This window comes from Bos taurus, chromosome 3 (assembly GCF_002263795.3).
Source record: "Bos taurus isolate L1 Dominette 01449 registration number 42190680 breed Hereford chromosome 3, ARS-UCD2.0, whole genome shotgun sequence".
In the NCBI taxonomy this organism is placed as follows: Eukaryota; Metazoa; Chordata; class Mammalia; order Artiodactyla; family Bovidae; genus Bos; species Bos taurus.
In genome coordinates, this window is record NC_037330.1 from 120,252,209 (window position 1) to 120,270,277 (window position 18,069).

An 18,069-nucleotide genomic window follows, 5' to 3' on the forward strand; every position below is an offset into this window, starting at 1 on the left:
TATGCATGTACATGTGTGTGTGCACCAGCATGTGTGTGTGTGTGCTAGTGTGTGTGTGGGGGGGTGCATGTGAGTGTGTATATGTATATGTGTGTGTGATGGTGTGTATGTGTGTGTGTGCCAGCATGTGTGTGTGTGTGTGCTCTGGGGTGCATGTGTGTGTGGACATGTGTGTGTGTGTGTGTGTGTGTGCTGGGGGTGTGTATGTGTGTGTGTGTGTGTGTGTGCTGGGATGAGTGTGTGTGGGCATGTGTGTGTGCATGTGTATGTATGTGTGTGTGTGCGCGCACTGGGTGTGTGTGTGCTGGGGTGTGTGTGTGCTGGTATGTGTGGTGTGTGTGCTGGGGTGTGTGTGTGTGGACATGTGTGTGTGCATGTGTATGGATGGATGTGTGTGTGTGATGGGGTGTGTGTATGTGTGTGTGTGTGTATGTGTGTGTGCTGGGGTGTGTGTGCATGTGTGTACACGGGCATTTCCCCACCCCCACCCCCGGCCCCCGCTGAGAGCCCTGTGGCACTGGAGTCTGCTCCCAGGGCAGGTCCTGCAGTTGGGTGTCATCTCTGAATTTCTCCCGCAAACATGTGCGGCCATGGCCTTTCTCATCCTGCGTTTTTTTGGAGCCACAGTTGTCCTGCTGCCCTGGGGGTCTCCAAGGCAGAAGCCTGACCCAGGGCCGGCCCTCACACAACTGAGCAGGATGGGGCTACAGTGGAATTGGAGGGACGGTCCCTCTCAGGGTGGTGCCAGCAGGGGATCAGCCACAGTGGGTGCCTCCTGAAACTCGGCACCTGACCCTGACTCGGCACCTGACCAGCCTGGAGGGCATGAACATCACGGGGGTGATGTGTAAACCTGTGACCCCCAGTCATACGCTCACACATACAGGACCCCTCCACTAGCTCTTAGAAGTCACATTTAGTGTGCCTTGCTCTGACTGCAAAGTGATACATGCTTGTTGAGGACATTTGAGAAAATACAGAGAAGCACGAAGCCAAGTGTCAAACAGCCCAGCTGGTGAGAGCTGCTGTCCCTGCTGCTCTCTGCTCATCTCTGAGCCGCGCACCCTAGTCTTCAGGGGCCCCAGGCTTGGCTTGTGGTCATGTATCAGCCCGCACTAGCACCTGCGAGCAGGGATGGGGAGAGGTGCCGGGCTCCAGCCCTGCACTGGGGGCCCAGATGCCAGCCCCCGTGGGGACAAACACTCAGGGTCTGATTCTCAGGGCAGTGGGCCTGGCGGCAGGAGGAGGGCCAGGGTGGCCGCAGACTGGAGACAGAAGCTCAGTTGTGGGCTCTCTATGTCCTGCCCCTGCCCACGCAGCATCGTGCCCGCAGGCCAGCAGGGACCAGCCACCCTGGAAGAGGGATGCTCCCCGCAGGTTTCGCCCCGGACTCCCCTGCTGTGAGGTTTCCTTAGGTCCCCAAAACCATCTCCACCAGTATTCTCCTGACTAGGCCACGCAGGGCGGAAACTTTTCTTCATGCCCTGCATTCTCCCAGGCCAGGTCCTCCGCTCATAAAACCGGATGGCAAGCCTCAGGGCTGGGGTGCGGGGTGGAGCGTGGATGCAGCCTCTGGCCGCTTCCGGAGGAGCCCATTCAGGCACTGCCAGTCAGGGTGGCCCCTGATCCACGACAGTCTGGCAGGTCGGTGGCCAGGTCCCCTGGGGGTCAGGGGCCTGAAAAGGCCGCCCCCACCCCGGGGGAAACCTGCCCCCCAGGCCCAGTAACCCATGCAGGCCTGAGGGTCTGTTCCGGGACCTCTTTGTGGACAAGTCGCTTCCTCTGGGCTGGCCCCACGCGGGCGGCAGGGGACCCACGGAGGAGGAAGGGGTGGGCCACTCCGGGGGCGCTGGGCGAGGGCTGGGCCCGCCGTCGGCCTGACGCTTTAAGAGCCGCCTAATTTGCATGGCCCGGCCCCGGCCCCGCCCAGGCCCGAGTGACCGCCGGCTGGATATTTAAATCGCGGCCACAGGGGCGGGTCCGGCCTCCAGCGCGGTCCCGCCCGGCGCCTTCCTCCGAAAGAGGCGACCCGAGCGCGGCCCTGCCGGCAGGGCGGGCGCGACCCGGGAGTACACCTACCTACGGCGCGGCCGCGCTGCCCGCACGCCCGCCCGGCCCTGCGGGTCACTCCCCACCGCGGCCTCGCTCCGTCCCGCGCTGACCGCAAAGCCCCGTTCCGTCCCCCTGCGTCCCCGCCTCGTCGCCTCTCTGTCCCTGCTGTGTCTTCGCTGGGTCCCCGCTCCGTCCCCGCTGTGTCCGGCTCGCGTCCCCGCTGTGTGTGTCCCCGCTCCGTCCCCGCCCGCCGACCCCCGGCGATGCTGCGCGGCGCCACCTGGGCGCTGCTCTTGGCCGCGGCCCTGGGGCTCGGGGCGCGCGGGGCGCGCGGCGCGGTGGCCCTCGCCGACTTCTACCCGTTCGGCACGGAGCGCGGCGACGCGGTCACTCCCAAGCAGGACGACGGCGGCTCTGGGCTGCGGCCGCTCTCCGTGCTCTTCCCGTTCTTCGGCGCCGAGCACTCCGGCCTCTACGTGAGTAACCCGAGCCCGCGGGGGGCGCCAGGGAGGGCGCTGCGCCCCGGCCGCTGCCCGCCGCCCGCCGCCCCGACTCCCGCCGCCGCCAGCAACTTGGCACCGCGGCGGCCAGAGGTGGAGTGAGGACAGCGCTTCCTCCTCCGGCGGCCAAGGCCGGACAGCGGCCCGAGGGAGCGGCGGGCGGGGCGGGGATGCGAGCTCCGGCCGGCCACCTGGGCCTCGCCGCTGCCCCTTTCCCTGCCCGACCGCCCGGCGCTGGGGTCGCGGGCCGACCCTGCGCAGCGTGGGCCGTCGGCTGTCCTGCGTGCTTCACCGACAGCGCTGCGGCAGCGGGCCGGCGCGTCCTGCATTTCCCAGTGGGGCGCGCCCCCCTTCAGTTCCTGGCTTGGCTGCCAAGGTCCCAGCCCCTCTGAGGACCACACGGCCCGCGTGCGCTTGGCACCTGAGGCCCACTGCCCCGAGGCTGGGGCCTGCCGGGATCTTCAGGGGCGCTCTGGGGAACCCGGCAGGCTGGTCCTCTCTGAGCCCCCGGTCACTCTCCTGGGCCTGGGGGACCACTCAGGCCCAGACCGTCACACCGGGACACCCGGAGGGAGCGCAGGAGAGTAGGGGTGGCTAGACCCAAGGACAGCACCTCCGCTCCGGGGGCGGGGGGCCCAGGCCACCGAGGGAATGAAATGTTGCGCCTCAGGGTTGCATCGAGCATTCACTCGGGGGGTGGGGGGGTGGGGGCCATGCGCCAGCACCCCGCTGTCCCCCAAATCCTGGCTGGAAAAGTGCTGGGCGGGGCTGAAGTCCTGTAACCTCCCACCCCGGTTCCCGCCAGCCCCTTCCAGTACCCCCTCCACCGCCAGCCTCCCTCCCTCCGCGCCCCCCCCCGCCCCCGCGCCCGTCAACTCACCCCCATCAGCACCTCCCCCGTCACTCACCCCCATCAGCACCGCCCCTCTTGACCCCAGCTCAGCCCACATCCCCTCTTCCTCTCCCGCCTGGGCTGCTCCGATGCCTCGGGTGGGAGGGGACAGCCATTCTCTCTCGGTGCCACCCACTGAACGTCCCTCTGGGCCCGGCCTTGGACAGAGGGGCCGGGCTGACTTCCGGAAGCACGGGGCGGGCGGGCAGCTCTGGGTCTCTGGGAGCCAGGGAGGCCCATACACCCTAGAAGTGGGAAAACCCACGCTGGCACCATCTTTCCAGAGCATTCTGTCCAAGTGCTCCTTGAGCACGCGGGCCAGGCTCAGCCACCTGGCTCCAAGTCACAGGTGAAAACATGATTAAAACAGTTGACTCTCTTAACCGCCTCACCAAAAACACCTACCCCTGCCAAAACAACTGGGAGCAAGGGCTCTGAAGGGGAGAGCTCTGCTAGCAAGACCCGTGGGTTCAGGAGAAACCAGCCCTGCGGTTCATAACAAAATATGTGTCTCCAGAGGCTCTGTCTCCCAAAACTGACACGACCCGACACCTGCCGTGGGGACAGAGGGCCCACGTCACATTGTCTCTGCTCCGCCGGGAAGACAGTCGGACTCCCGAGGACACTTGCCTGAAATAACTGCTGCGCCCCGTGACGGAGCAGGGAGCGGGGCAGAGGGTTAGAACTGAGGGCAGAGAAGGGAAGGGATTCCGAAACAAGTAGGTCAGACGGCTGCGTCCGAGTGGACGCCTCCGGGCCAGCCCCCAGCCCAGCACCGGGCTGAGGGAGAGCCCTCCAGGGCTGGGCCCCTGCCCCCGGCCTCTGCCCCCTTATCCCCAGCCAGTGCTCCGCAAAGAGCCGGTTTGTGGAGTGGGAGAGCACACAGGTGGGTGAAGGCAGGCCCCAGCCCCTGATGCTGCCCACACTGTACCCTGCTCACACCGTGACCCTGCGCACACTGTGACACTGCGCACACCATGACCCTGCCCACACCCTGACGCTGCCCACACCGTGACCCTGCCCACACCCTGACGCTGCCCACACCGTGACCCTGCCCACACCCTGACGCTGCCCACACCCTGACGCTGCCCACACCGTGACCCTGCCCACACCGTGACCCTGCTCACACCGTGACCCTGCTCACACCCTGATGCTGCCCACACCGTGACGCTGCCCACACCGTGACGCTGACCACACCGTGACGCTGACCACACCGTGACGCTGCCCACACCGTGACGCTGACCACACCGTGACGCTGCCCACACCGTGACCCTGTGCACACCGTGACCCTGCCCACACCGTGACGCTGCCCACACTGTGACCCTGCTCACACCATGGCCCTGCTCACACCATGACCCTGCTTTCTGCTGAGAAACGGACCCGGTGCTGCTGCATACGGGGTGGCCCCCTTCTGGGAAGCCCCCTCATCTTGCCACAGCAGCTGTAGCCGGCACTTATCAGGCTGTGAGAACTGTCGAGAGTCCCTTCTCAGCACAGACCAGGCCAACACTGCCAGCGGGCATGGTGGTGGCAGCCGCCCTGTGGAGGGGAACCCTCCTCACCAGGAGCCAGACAAGAGGCTGCACCTTGGCCTGCCAGCCTGGCCAAGGGGCAGGGCCCACTCGGGGCGGTGTGAGGGCTGAGACACCCTCAGAGGGCCCGGTGGTGGCCGGAGGCCCCACGCCCCTGCAGAAGCCCCCAGCTGCAGCCCCCCGAAGGCCGCAGAGGGAGATCTTGGCTCCTCTGGCATCAGGCGCCCACTAGCACCTCAGGCAGTGATTCTTTTCCCTCCCCCAGGAGGGAGTGCCAGGCTGGCAGCATCTGTGAAGGTGCTGGGCACCCTGGGAGGGCCCACAGTCTGCTGCTAGGGTGCGCTGGCTGAGATGTGGACGTGGGGTCTGTGGCTGTGTCTCTAAGACAGCTGTTGGGGGTGGTGCCCAAGGTGGTACACCCCCTACCTTGGTGTGCCCCCGCCCACCCCCCAGAGGCTCTTCCAGCCCCTCCTGGCCACTCACCTGTGGAGCTGTGACCCCCTGGACTACCGAACGTGGGTCTTCCCCGTCCTGGTCTCTGGGGCACCCTGGTGCCAGTTCCCGGGGGCCAGCCCTGGGTGGGAGCTGGAGCGTGTGGGCGAGGAGGGCAGTGAGCCCTGTGAGCCCCAGGCGAGTCCTGCTGGCTGTCGACCTGGCCTGTGCCCTGGCTGGTGCCCCAGGAAGGGCTAGCTCAACACCTGGCATCTGCTGGCCCGCTGGCAGCCCCACCTGGGGCACAGTCCCACCTAGCCTCTCCCGGACCACCCACCCAGGGGAGGGGCTTCCACCGAGAGCCTGGTCCCCCAGCTCTGCAAGCCTGTCCCGCCAGTGACAGGTGTCCAGCTGGCCCTGTCACGGCATCTGCCCACCAAACGTCTGCAAGACCCACCTGACCCCCAGACAAAACCAGTGAGACGGAGGCAGAGCTGGCCGCTGAGCTCTGCTTAGAAACGCATGAGTCCCCGGTGGGCAGGGAGGGTCCTGGCCAGGCCCCTCCCGATGCCCCCTTCTTGCTGGTGCCCGGGGAGGACGGGGAGCCAGCAGCGGTCGAGGAAGCGAGTGTCGCGGGGCAGCCCAGTGACCCTGCTCTGGATCAGGACCGCCAGAAGGCTGCCACACAAGTGTGTTTGTCTTTGCACACTGTGATGGGGGCGCGCGCGGAGGTGCATGGGGACATCATGCACTGAGGGAAGTGCAGGGAGTCATGACCCCCTGGCCACTCAGAGGCCCAGTGCCCGGATCCTGGCTCCCAGACACCCACAGGAAAGAAGAAAATGAATCTGGGAAATCTCACTCCAGAAAGGAGGCGTGTGACCCACGGATGATCAGGACTCCGCGACAGGGCACAGAGGCTGTCGGCTGGGGGCTCTCGGTGGCCGCAGAGGACGAGTGAGGCATTAAAACAGTGGGAATGACAGCCTTGAGTCCGTTAAGTAAAGAGAAGCCAGTGGGTTCACACCGGCGTGAGTGAATGCGCGACGCAGCATGCACACGGAGGACGCTCTGCGTGCCCAGTGCTGGGTCGCCGTGCGTGTCCTCCGCAGGGATCGTCCCTGCCGGGGGGATGGACGCATTGTTGGCTTCGGGGTGAAGGCCGTCACTGCTGCAAGCTCCTTTCACGGTTCAGGAAACACCTGTCTGTGCAGCAGGAGAGGGAACACGGTCACGCAGGCAGGGCAGAATCCTAGCGTTTGCCGAGTGTGGATCCAAAGTGTGAGCAGTGTCTTATAGGCGTCCTGTGAGTCTGACAGACACCTCGTTCCCCTGGGAACGCCTTCCCATGGGAACCCCGGAGCCCCGGGCACGCACCCTGCCACCCTCACCAGGAGGCTAGCCTGCCCTGCTTGGGAGAGCGCAGGTGGCCCTGTCCCAGCTCTTGGGGGCTATGATGCTAGAAGCGGCCAGCTGGCCACACTGCCCCGGACAACCCACCGTTCACTCACTATGGACTTTCTGATAATTCACTTTTATGCGTTCATCTCGAAACCTTGATGGAGCCCCAGAGCTGAGTCAAGGAGGGGACACAAACCAGCCGCACTGTTTAATTTTCAGTTTTAAAATAACTTTTGTCTCGTTTGTTCGCGGTGCTCACCCAGCCCCTGGAGGAGAGTTAGCTCCTAGAAGCAGCCTTATGTCGGGTGTTCATCTTCTCATCTTCGGGACGATACACCCCAATCCCATCATTCCGAAGCAAGCACACTGAATGTTTTGGCAAAATCCCTTCTGGTGTGTTGTCGAGTGTGTTTGGGGCTGCCTGTCATACAAGTTCCCATTCGGCACACTTCTTTCAGTGTTATACCACGAGCATTTTCCAGTGCCTCAAATTTGCTGTGCAAACCTGCTTCTGCTGACAGTGTAATATTCCATCCTGTGGCTATGAGCGCTGTACTTCAGTCGTGTCTGGCTCTTTGCGACTCTGTAGACTGTAGCCCCCCAGGCTCCTCTGTCCATGGAATTCTCCAGACAAGAATACTGGAGTGGGTTGCCATGCCCTCCTCCAGCGGGTCTTCCCAACCAGGGATCAAACCCCCGTCTCTTATGTCTCTTGCGCTGGCAGACAGGATTGTTATCGCCAGCGCCACTGACCGTAATTTTTGTTGGTCACGAGCTGTGGGCAGTGCGGCAGCCTCAGTGCTTCCTGGGATGCTTGAGTGCACGTCCAGCTCACACACCTTTGTCCAGGCCTTTGGTTCTTTCCTTTTCTTACAACAAGTTCCTCATCCACACCCTCCTCTGGGGTGAAGGGGGCTCCTCGCCTGAACTGAGTCAGCCTGGAGGGCACTGCTCTGGCCCCCCAGCTTCCAGGCCACACAGGGCACCTGTGGTCCAGCTGATGATGGCATGGGGGCAGTGGGCAGGCCCAGGGACAGAAGCAGGAGGACACCGCTCCTGTAGCTCCGAGACTGGGCAGCTGCCCAGCTGGACACCCCCATACCTCCTGCATGGGGGCCCAGCCTCAACACCTCAGGTCTGTGACTAGCCCTCTACAAACCGGGCACGCCGCTCACCCCACTGTGTGCAAACCAGCGCTCTGCTCCCAGCTCCAGGGCTCAGTCTGAGCGCCGGGGCTGAGTCCGGGGCCACAGGAGGGGCACGCTGTCCTCTGAGCTGCTCCAGGGTCTGAGTCCAGAGCCAGACATGCCCTGCCACCTGCTCCTGGAAGAGGGGGCAGCCCAGAGGTCTGCTGGAGGTGGGGGCTGGGATCCCGGAGGAGTGACCGCCGTCCCGAGTGCGCCTGGCAGGGTGTGGGAGCAGACACACCGGGTCTGCACTCAGAGGCGACATCTGGGGTGGGGGGTGTCTACGGAGCTCAGGGCAGCAAGGTCAGGCTGTGCTGGGTGCAGGCTGCTGTCCCCGCAGTGTCCAGGGCCCCTGGGGACTTGGGATCTTGTCCTGGGGGACACCTGGCCGAGGGATGGCAGATGAGGGAAGAAGGTGGCTTTGCTGGTGGCGGGGAGCAGGAGCTGTGGTCTGGTGGGGGGCGTGGGGGCAGGGGAGGGGCGGTGAGGCCTACAGGAGGCTCAGGACAGGGCCTGGCCTTCCTGAAGAGGCCGCCCTGGTGGAGGGGCTCAAGGCCTGGGCTCAGGGCCACAGGCAGGGCCACGAGGCCTGGGAGGAGACCAGAGGGTAGTCACGGGGAGGCCCTGATTGGACAGCGGAGGAGGGGCAGGGTGTGCAGCCCAGGAGGGCCTGGGGGAGGGCTCTCTTCCAACCCACCCTCTGGGGGACTCTCTCCAACCCCCCACCCACTGCGGGGCCTGACGCCAGCCCTCTGCCCATCCCCAGGCCTCACCCTGGTACCATGGCAGCGGCTCCAACCCCCTCAGTCCGCTCTGGCACTCCTGAGGCCAGAAGAGGCCCGCCCGGCACATGGGGTGCTTAGGGAGGGCCAGCCTCTCCTCTGCAGGCTCTGGTATCCAGGGCCCCACCTTGCCCAGGGCTCCGGGCCCAGCCCACAGTTGTCCTGTGAGCAGGACCCCAGTCCCCAGCTGTGCTTGTGGAAGGAATCCTGGTTCCCTAGAAAGCTGCCAGGAAATAAAAGACATGCCTACATTTTTCAAAACAAGCTTATAAAAGGCCTCGGGGCTTTATTGTTTTATTTCTGGCAGAGATGTCAAAGCAGGAACCGAGGCCCCGCCCTCTGTGATCTGATGTTTGCAGAGCTGGGTGCTGTAGCTGCGGGACCCCGGCTCCCCTCCCGGCTGGCCCGCCCAGTCCGGAGCAGCCGCTACCCTGCAAGGGTGGCTCCAGCCAGCCCCAAACTGCCCAGCTCAGGGACCAGCCAGACACACGTCCCACAATTTCAGCTGCAAGTGGCCTCTGAAAGAGTCTCCAGGACATTTCCGCTCCTTCCCCGCTTTATCCAAGTCGGAAATGCCTCCAGGTGGTCTCTGCACTTTCTCCTGGGTCAGGGGAGGGCCAGCCCTGCTGCCAGCCCCCTTCCTGGCCACATACACCCCCAGTCAAGGGCAGGCCTCCTTCATGCCCCACGGGCCACCTTCCTGCTGCACATGACCCTGGGTCTGTCCCAAGGGACCAGCGACTCCCCCACCAAGATCCTCGCCTGCCAGGGTCCTAGGCGAGGAGTCAGCACCTGCGGCTGCCCACTCCACATGGTCGGCTCCATCCACATTGCCTTCACGGGGCAGCCTGGGAGCCAGCCCCAGCTCGGGGGGCCAGTGCTTAGACCCCTAGAGAGGAGGACCCTACTGTGGGCGAGCACAGCAAAGCCAGCACTGCCCTCGAGGCCTGGGCTTGGGAAGACCGGAGGGTGGCCACAGGGAGGCCCTGGACGTCAGGAACTGCAGGGAAGTGGGGGGCAGAAGGGGCTTCGGAGCCAAAGTCCTGCAGGCCGCTCCCAAGTGCCCTGCTCCCTTCCTGCCCCGGGGGTGTCTCCCTGCCTTTCTGCCAGCATCCCTAGGTGGGGGAAGCAGGCAGGCCCCCACCCCGGCTGGCTTCAGGCCCTGAGGGACGGTGGGTGCAGGACCCCAGCAAACAGCCAGTTCCATGTTGGGTTTCTGATCCATCAGCGGCTGAGGAGGCGTGGGCCCTCGCAGGCGGTCCCGGTCGAATCCTTTCTCCTGTTTTCCTGTCTCTGTTGTGTGTTTTACCAAGCGCTGGCGCAAGTAGAAAAAAAATACTAAGACTGACCTCTTGTGGAGGTTGCACTCGCAGGCCCCTAAGGGGAGGAATCACAGGGTGGGGTGGACAGGGGCCCCCGCAGGGGTCTCCGCACCCCCGGACCCTGCCCCGCCCGGGGATGTTCTTCTCTGGACAAAAGAAGTCCGAGGACGGTCCTGTCCAGGTGGGAGCGCTGGCCAGCGGCCTGGCCGCTCAACACGGGGCCCGCGCCTCCCCACCGCGGTCCCGGCCCTGCTGGGCCCTGGCAGCGGAACAGGGCCGGCTTGTTCTGCCTCCTTCCTGGCCCACACCCCGTGGGAAGGGCGGCAGCCATCTGAGGCGGGCCCGAGACGGGAGCCGGAGGCGGCCAAGTGCTGGCGGGCAGGCCGGAGGCCTCTGCACACGCCGCACGCACCTGAGCCCGGGCTTCAAAGGCAGGAAGGAAACTTGGCGGAGCGTCGGCGGAGCCACGCGGCCGGGCCAGCTCGGGGCGGGAGCGGATGGGGCTGGTGCCGGATGCGGGCCGGGCGAGCGGGCAGGTCCTCCGGCAGGTGGCCCAGTCCCGGGACCCTGCGGCCACGGCCTTGGCCTCCTGCCCTCCTAACTGCGTCCCCCTCCAGCGCGGTTCCTCACCCTCCACTCCGTTTACCTAAACGCAGGCACGGAGCCGCACCGGCGCCAGTGCGCGGCTCCGAGCGCAGGCCGCGCCCCGCCAACCAGCCACGCCACGCCCCCACGCTCGCCACGCCCTCCCAGACCACGCCCCTCACATTCGCCTCGCCACGCCCTCGCCCGGGCCCATCGCCCTGACCACGCCCCCGCATCCGGGCTGAGGTCGTAGTCCTGCACTTGCCTTCCTCCAAATTGTTTGGGTTCCTCCATTCATATTCTGTCTACCTATTTATAATTAAAATACGTTCAAGCTACTGCACAATTGCACTCACCTCACACGCTAGCAAAGTAATGCTCAAAATTCTCCAAGCCAGGCTTCAACAGTATGTGAACCAAGAACTTCCAGATGTTCAGGCTGGATTTAGAAAAGGAAAAGGGACCAGAGATCAAATTGCCAAAAGCCGTTGGATCATCGAAAAAGCAAGACAGTTCCAGAAAAACATCTACTTCTGGTTCATTGACTACCCTAAAGCCTTTGACTGTGTGGATCACAACAAACTGTGGGAAATCCTTCAAGAGATGGGAATACCAGACCATCTGACCTGCCTTCTAAGAAATCTATATGCAGGTCAAGAAGCAACAGTTAGAACCGGACATGGAACAACAGACTGGTTCCAAATAGGAAAAGGAGTACATCAAGGCTGTATATTGTCACCCTGCTTATTTAACTTCTATGCAGAGTACATCATGTGAAATGCCAGACTGGATGAAGCACAAGCTGGAATCAAGATTGCGGGGAGAAATATCAATAACCTCAGATATACAGATGACACCACCCTTACAGCAGAAAGTGAAGAGGAACTGAAGAGTCTCTTGATGAAAGTGAAAGTGAAGAGTGAAAAAGCTGGCTTAAAACTCAGTATTCAGAAAACTAAGATCATGGTATCTGGTCCCATCACTTTATGGCAAATAGATGGGGAAACAATGGAAAAGTGAGAGAGTTTATTTTCTTGAGCTCCAAAACCACTGCAGATGGTGACTGTAGCCATGAAATTAAAAGACACTTACTCCTTGGAAAGTTATGACCAACCTAGGTAGCATATTCAAAAGCAGAAACATTACTCTGTCAACAAAGGTCCGTCTAGTCAAGGCTATGGTTTTTCCAGTGGTCATGTATGGATGTGAGAGTTGGACTATAAAGAAGGCTGAGCACCAAAGAATTGATGCTTTTGGACTGTGGTGTTGGAGAAGACTCTTGAGAGTCCCTTGGACTGCATGGAGATCAAACCAGACTGATGCTGAAGCTGAAGTTCAAATACTTTGGCCACCTGATGCGAAGAGCTGACTCATTGGAAAAGACCCTGATGCTGGGAAAGATTGAAGGCAGGAGGAGAAGGGGACGACAGAGGGTGAGATGGTTGGATGGCATCAGTGACTCGATGGACATGAGTTTGAGCAAGCTCCGAGAGTTGGTGATGGACAGGGAGGCCTGGTATGCTGCAGTCCATGGGGTCGCAGAGAGTCAGACACGACTGAGTGACTGAACTGATAATTAAAATATATTATTTAATATTTAAAAATATATTTTAACTATTAATACCTAGATCAAGTTGTTCATCAGTTTCACTGCAATGGGCTTTTGGGGTTGTCCCTACTTTTAGACCATTCCTACTGGTGCTGTTTGTGAAAGTCCGTGAACACATGTCTGGGTGCATGTGGGCGCTGGCGTAAGGGTGGGCCCTGGAGGGAGAGGGGCGCACCTGCCACTCCAACCCTGACCCAGTGGTGTGGGTGGGTGAAAATGCGGTCCTGATGTTCTTTTTCATTCCTGAGGCTGAGCACTGGATTTCCTCATTCGTAAATGCACAAAGTCTTTTCTCTTTTCCACTGAGTTTGCTTTTTTCATGTTACTTTATGGGAGTCTGTATCTTCACTGGGTCACAAGTGTTGCAAATAGATTTTCCCTTTTTTTCTGCGCCTATTTCTCTCTCTATAGTGGCATCTTGGGTGAATAGACACGCTTGAGTTTAACGTGGTAAATGAACCCATCTTTATTTTTATGGTCAGAGGTTTCTGTGCCTGATTTTTAAAATTCCCCCCAAGGCATGAATACATTTCCAGTCATCCTCCCACCCGCCAACAGCCTCATGGCTGTGTGGCTTGGTCGCTCACACCTGTGCCCCGGCACACGCACACGTGAAGCAGGCACATGACTCCACTTGAAGGAAAGTAGCCCCTTCGGCCGCCTCCCTTGCCTGAGGGTGCACACGCTCGGGCACTTCTCTGTGTCTATTTAGATTGTCTCCAATATTTTCAGGACAGTTTTATAATTGATGGCAGGGAAGACCTGCATGTTTTTTGGTTAGACTTATCCTTGAGGACTTGATATTTTCTGTACTATATAGATGGCGTCTTTACTTCGTTTCTTTTCTACTTACTTCTGTTAATGCAGAATCTCAGTTGAGCTCTTACCTTTTCTAATATTATAGTTGAAACCAGACCAAACCTCTTATTAATTTTACTACCTTATCCAGATTCTTTTGGGTTTTCCACATCCGTGTTCATGGCATTTGCAACTGGTGACTGTGGTGTTTCTTCATCCCTAATCATTTTACACTTGGGCTCATTTTTTGCCTTGCTGTGCTGGCTGGATATCTGTGTCCAGCAGATGTAGTGTTAGCAGGGTCTGAAAAAGGAAGTGGTCCAAGTTTCACCACTAAACGTGTTGCTTCTTCCTGTTTGCTCTCAAGATGCCCTTTTATCATGTTAGGATGTCCCTTCACGGGCTTCCCTGGTTGCGTAGTGGTAAAGAACCTGCCTGCCAATGCAGGAGACATAAGAGATGTGGGTTCGATCCCTGGGTTGGGAAGATCCTCTGGAGGAAGGCATGACTACCAACTCCAGTATTCTTGCCTGGAGATTCCCAGGGATAGTCATATTCCTATTCTCATATTTGGGGAATTTTTCACATGTGGATGTTGGCTATTACTAGATACCATCTCTATGCCTACAGAGATGATTGATGATTATATGATTTTCACATTTAACCTGTTAAATCGGTCATTTAAATTAATATTTTCTAATGTAAAGGCACACTTGTATTCCTAACAAAAATCCAAATTCGTAATGATTATCCAACTTATATATTGCTGGATTCATTTTGCTAATAATGCATTAATATTTCAGCAGATTTTATATGTGCCATTGGCCCATTATTGACTGGCCTTGTTAACTTTTACCATCAAGGTCATGCAAGCCTTGTAGAATGAGCTGTTCTGTCTGGAAGAGTCCATGTGCCTCTGGGCTTACCTCCTGGATGTTTGGTAGAACTCACTGGAGCTGCCACCTGGACCTAGAGCTTTCTTGGTGGGAAAATTTTGAACACTAATTCGATTTCTTTATGATCATATATTAAAAAATAGGTTGTCTGTTTCCACTCACATGTGGTAAGCTGTTTTTCTCGGGGGAATATCCATTTTATATACAATTTCAAGGTTATTAACATAAAACTGTTGAGCTCTGGGGTTTGATGGTACCTTCCTGACGTGCCAGCATCAGCCTGTCACTGCTCCTTGGAGACGGCCCAGGCCCAGGGCTCCCCGTCGGCTGTTAGGAACCCTGGCGAAGCAAGCACACACCATGTGGTTTGCATTGGTGTCCCTGGCTCTCTGAGTCCCATGAGGCCACACAGAGGGGCCCAGGCAGATGGAACCCAGACTGTGGGCCTGCATCACAGCCAGGAAACCCTGGGCCCAGGGATGCCACCTCTCTTGTGGCAAGCCTGCCTTTGTCCCCAGCGGAGACCACACTTTGTCCAAGGCCAATCTCTACAAAGACAAACTCAAGACCCAGCCCAGGCGGGGAGCAGACAAGCAAGGCATGCAGACCGCCTCCCTCCCGGCCCACCTCCCCTCTGGCTCCACCTGAGTCTGCCCATCTGCCCGCCTCTCTGATTCTTCGGGCCAAACCCAGGCGATCTGCTGCCCTCAGGACTCGAGCAGCGGGACAGGTGCAGGCGGCTGAGCTGGATCCCACAGGGGCCGGAGTGCTCCATGGCCAGGCCTCCGTCCACCAGGACCCACGACAGTGGGCAGACCGCCCGCTGACCTCAGCCACCCCCCCCAGGGATCACAGAGGCAGCTCCCGGCCTACACTGAGGAGCCCCCCGGGACAGGCAGACCCCTGGCCCATCCCCCCATCACCGTCCCTGCCTGCAGACCTGGGGGACTCGGGCTCTCGTCCAGGGTCTGTTAAACTCGATTCAGACCTCCTGGCCCACTGGTGTGGCTAAGGACCAAGGCCATGTCGCCCAGCACTGGTGGCCTCAGTCACCACACACAGCGGACCCTGAGGCCAAGTGTGCATTGCTGTCCGGGAGACAAAGGCACACTGGCGTGTTTCCTGTGGGGGTGGGGCCCGCACCGGGGCAGCAGGCGCAGCAGGGCAGTGTGCGACCCGAGCAGGCCAGCGGGATTCAGCAGCCAGGCTGGGTGGCTCTGCGGTCAGGGAGAGGGATGCCCCCCTTCGCCCCGGCCCCTGCCCAGAGGGCCACCAAAGGGAGCCAGACCCTTCCTGGGGTCGCGTTCTCTGAGCAAACAGGGCCGGAGGGGTGGATGGGGCAGAAGACCTTGGGGTGATCTTGAGGCGGCTGGCCTCGGGCTCGTGACACCAGGTGCCCTCAGAGGGTGGGGAGGCGGGGTGCCCACTGGACTGCTGACTCCAACCTCTGCAGAGGCGGGGGTGCCTGTGAGAAGCCCCCCGCATCACTGCCAGACACAGAGTTCCAGGGGGTGGACGGTGGCAGTGCCGTGGCCAGAGCGGGCAGGTGAGGCTGAAGGGCAGCAACATCGTGGAAGCATATGGACAGTAGTGAGCGCCCACCCCGGCCACAACGGGCCAGCGTCTGTGCCCACAGGCCTGGAAAGTGGCGGTGGCTTTGCTGCCTGGCACAGAGCCCTTCCTTTCGCGGAGTCCGTGGTGGTGGCCGTGTCTCTGGCCCCAGGAGGACCTTGGGGCATCCCCACCAGTACCATCAGAGAACAGACACCCCTGGGTACCCACCTGAGGGCCCCAGCCGGGAGACCAGCCGCCGCCGTCCATTGCCACAGCAACAGGCCCATTGAGGGGCCCCCTTCGTCCAGGGGCAGCAGCCCCCGGACACGGGCTGCAGACCTTTCTGCAAGGTCAGGCAGTGACCGTGGGCGCGTGGTGGCCACCAGGGCTCTGAGCAGGCGGTCGGCATGTGAACAAGTGGAAACACAGCTATTTTTAAAGGGCTGTAAAAACAAAGGAAAGGAACAGTGCAGCCTGTGCGATGGAGACTGTGGTCCCGGATGAGAGTATTTATCGTCTGGCCCTGCACACAGCAGTCAGCAGACCCTCCTGCAGACCCTTAGCAGCCCCCGCCCCCCTACCACCGCCGCGGGTCAGGACAAACCCTGCGTGTCTGGACCCTCAGAGCCCCCTGCCCCGCGGTCGCGGCTGGAGCGGGATGGGTCTGCCCATCGCCCTTCCCTAGAAGGGGCTGAGGCTGGACGGCTGCTGCCCCCTAGTGGACACCATCCGGTCCGGCTTAGCTGCACCGTGTGTGAATCAGGCAGGCTTTCGGGGAATCCCCTGAAACTCGAGGTCCCGCCAAGCCAGGGCTATGCTCCAGGTGCTGGGGTGGAGCTGAGCCCCCCAGGGCAGCTGCCGCTGTTCTCGGTGGAACCGAGCCGGCCCCTGGCCTGTCCACCTTCCTGATTTGGCCACCCACCCTGCTGGCCCTTCAAGTCGGCCCCAGTGGGGGGTGGGGGGGACAGAGTCACAAACCCCACGGGTCACGCTCCGCTCCTGCGAGCTCTCACGGGGAGCGGCAGCGCCCCGTTTTACACAGGATGCAGCGGGCACTGACTCGGGCAGGGGGCGCGCTGGGCAAGGACGTGGGCCTGCGCTGGGCTCCCGACTCCGAGTCCTGCTGCTGCAGGCGCTGGGGTCGGGATGGGAGGGGTCTGTGCTGCCCGCCCGCCCCTCTGCACTTGCGGGGCCCCTCAGAGGAGACCCCAGACACTTCCCCGAGAGACGTGCAGGGGCGGTCTCACGTTCACACACGGGGGCCACGTGGCCCAGATCCACCTACGGGGTCCTGTCCCCGCTGCAAACCCGTCTAAGCCCCAGTAAACGGACTCAGGCATCTTCTGCTCCCTCCGGAGCGCGGCAGTCAGGGGCCCGCAGCGGACCCGCCCTAACCCTAGCGCGGGGGCTCGAGGGGGCGGGCAGAGCGCGGCCCCTCCTCCCCGCTCCCTGCGAGGCAGCCCCCGCCTGCCCCTTCTCCTTCTCACGTCTCTCTTTCTTTCTCTTTCATCTTCACCACCGAGATAGAATTCACATACCCTACAATTCCCCCTTCATGGATCACAGTCTTGTGGCAAAGGGACTTGAGCGGTGTGCTCAGTCGCTCAGTGCTGTCCGACTCTTTGTGATCCCAGGGACTGAAGCCCGCCAGGCTCCTCCGTCCATGGGATCCTCCAGGCAAGAATCCTGGCGCGGGTTGCCATTCCCTCCTCCGGGGATCTTCCCCACCCAGGGATCCACCCCATGTTTTGTGTCTCCTGCATTAGCAGGTGGATTCTTTACCACTGAGCCAGCTGGGAAGCCCCGTGAAGGGACGCATGTAACTCAGTGAAATTATGGATGCCGTGCAGAGCCACCCAAGACAGATAGGTCACGGTGAAGAGTTCTGAAAACTCGTGGTCCACTGGAGAATGAAATGGCAACCGACTCCAGTATTCTTTTTTATTCTTTTTTATTCCAATCCCGAAGAAGGGCAATGCCAAAGAATGTTCAAACTGCCATATAACCACACTCATTACACGTTAGCAAGGTTATGCTCAAACTTCTTCCAGCTAGGCTTAAGCAGTATGTGAACTGAGAACTTCCAGATTACAAATGTGGTTTCAAAGAGGCAGAGGAACAAGAGAACACATTGTCAACATTCACTGGGTGATGGAGAAAGCCATCGAGTCCCAGGAACACATCTACTTTTCCTTTCATTAATGACAGTAAAGCCTTTGGCTGTGTGGATCACAACAAACTGTGGAAAGTTCTTAAAGAGACAGGAATACCAGACCACCTTCCCTGTCTCTTGAGAAACCTGTATGCAGGTCAAGAGGCAACAGTTAGAACTGGACATGGAACAACAGACTGGTTCCAAACTGGGAAGGAGTACATCAAGGCTGTATATTGTCACCCTGCTTATTTAACTTATATGAAGAGTACATCATGAGAAATGCGGGGATGGATAAAGCTCAAGCTGGAATCATGATTGCCGGGACAAACACCAATAACCTCAGATATGCAGAAGACACCACCTTAATGGCAG

At 60.3% G+C, this 18,069-nt stretch overlaps 1 protein-coding gene across 10 annotated transcripts in view; it reads left to right on the forward strand.

The window, feature by feature from the left end:
- The first annotated feature begins 1,982 nt into the window (after positions 1–1,982).
- Positions 1,983–18,069, forward strand: part of SNED1 (sushi, nidogen and EGF like domains 1) — a 75,350-nt gene continuing 59,263 nt past the window's right edge. For all 10 annotated transcript variants that reach the window (XR_003034130.2, XR_003034128.2, XR_003034129.2 and 7 more), the window contains exon 1: positions 1,983–2,528. Coding sequence is in view for 6 of the 10 variants with exons in the window: in XM_024990344.2 (XP_024846112.1) it covers positions 2,316–2,528 (213 nt within the window). In the remaining 4 variants the exon portion in view is untranslated. The remainder of the gene's footprint in view (positions 2,529–18,069) is intronic.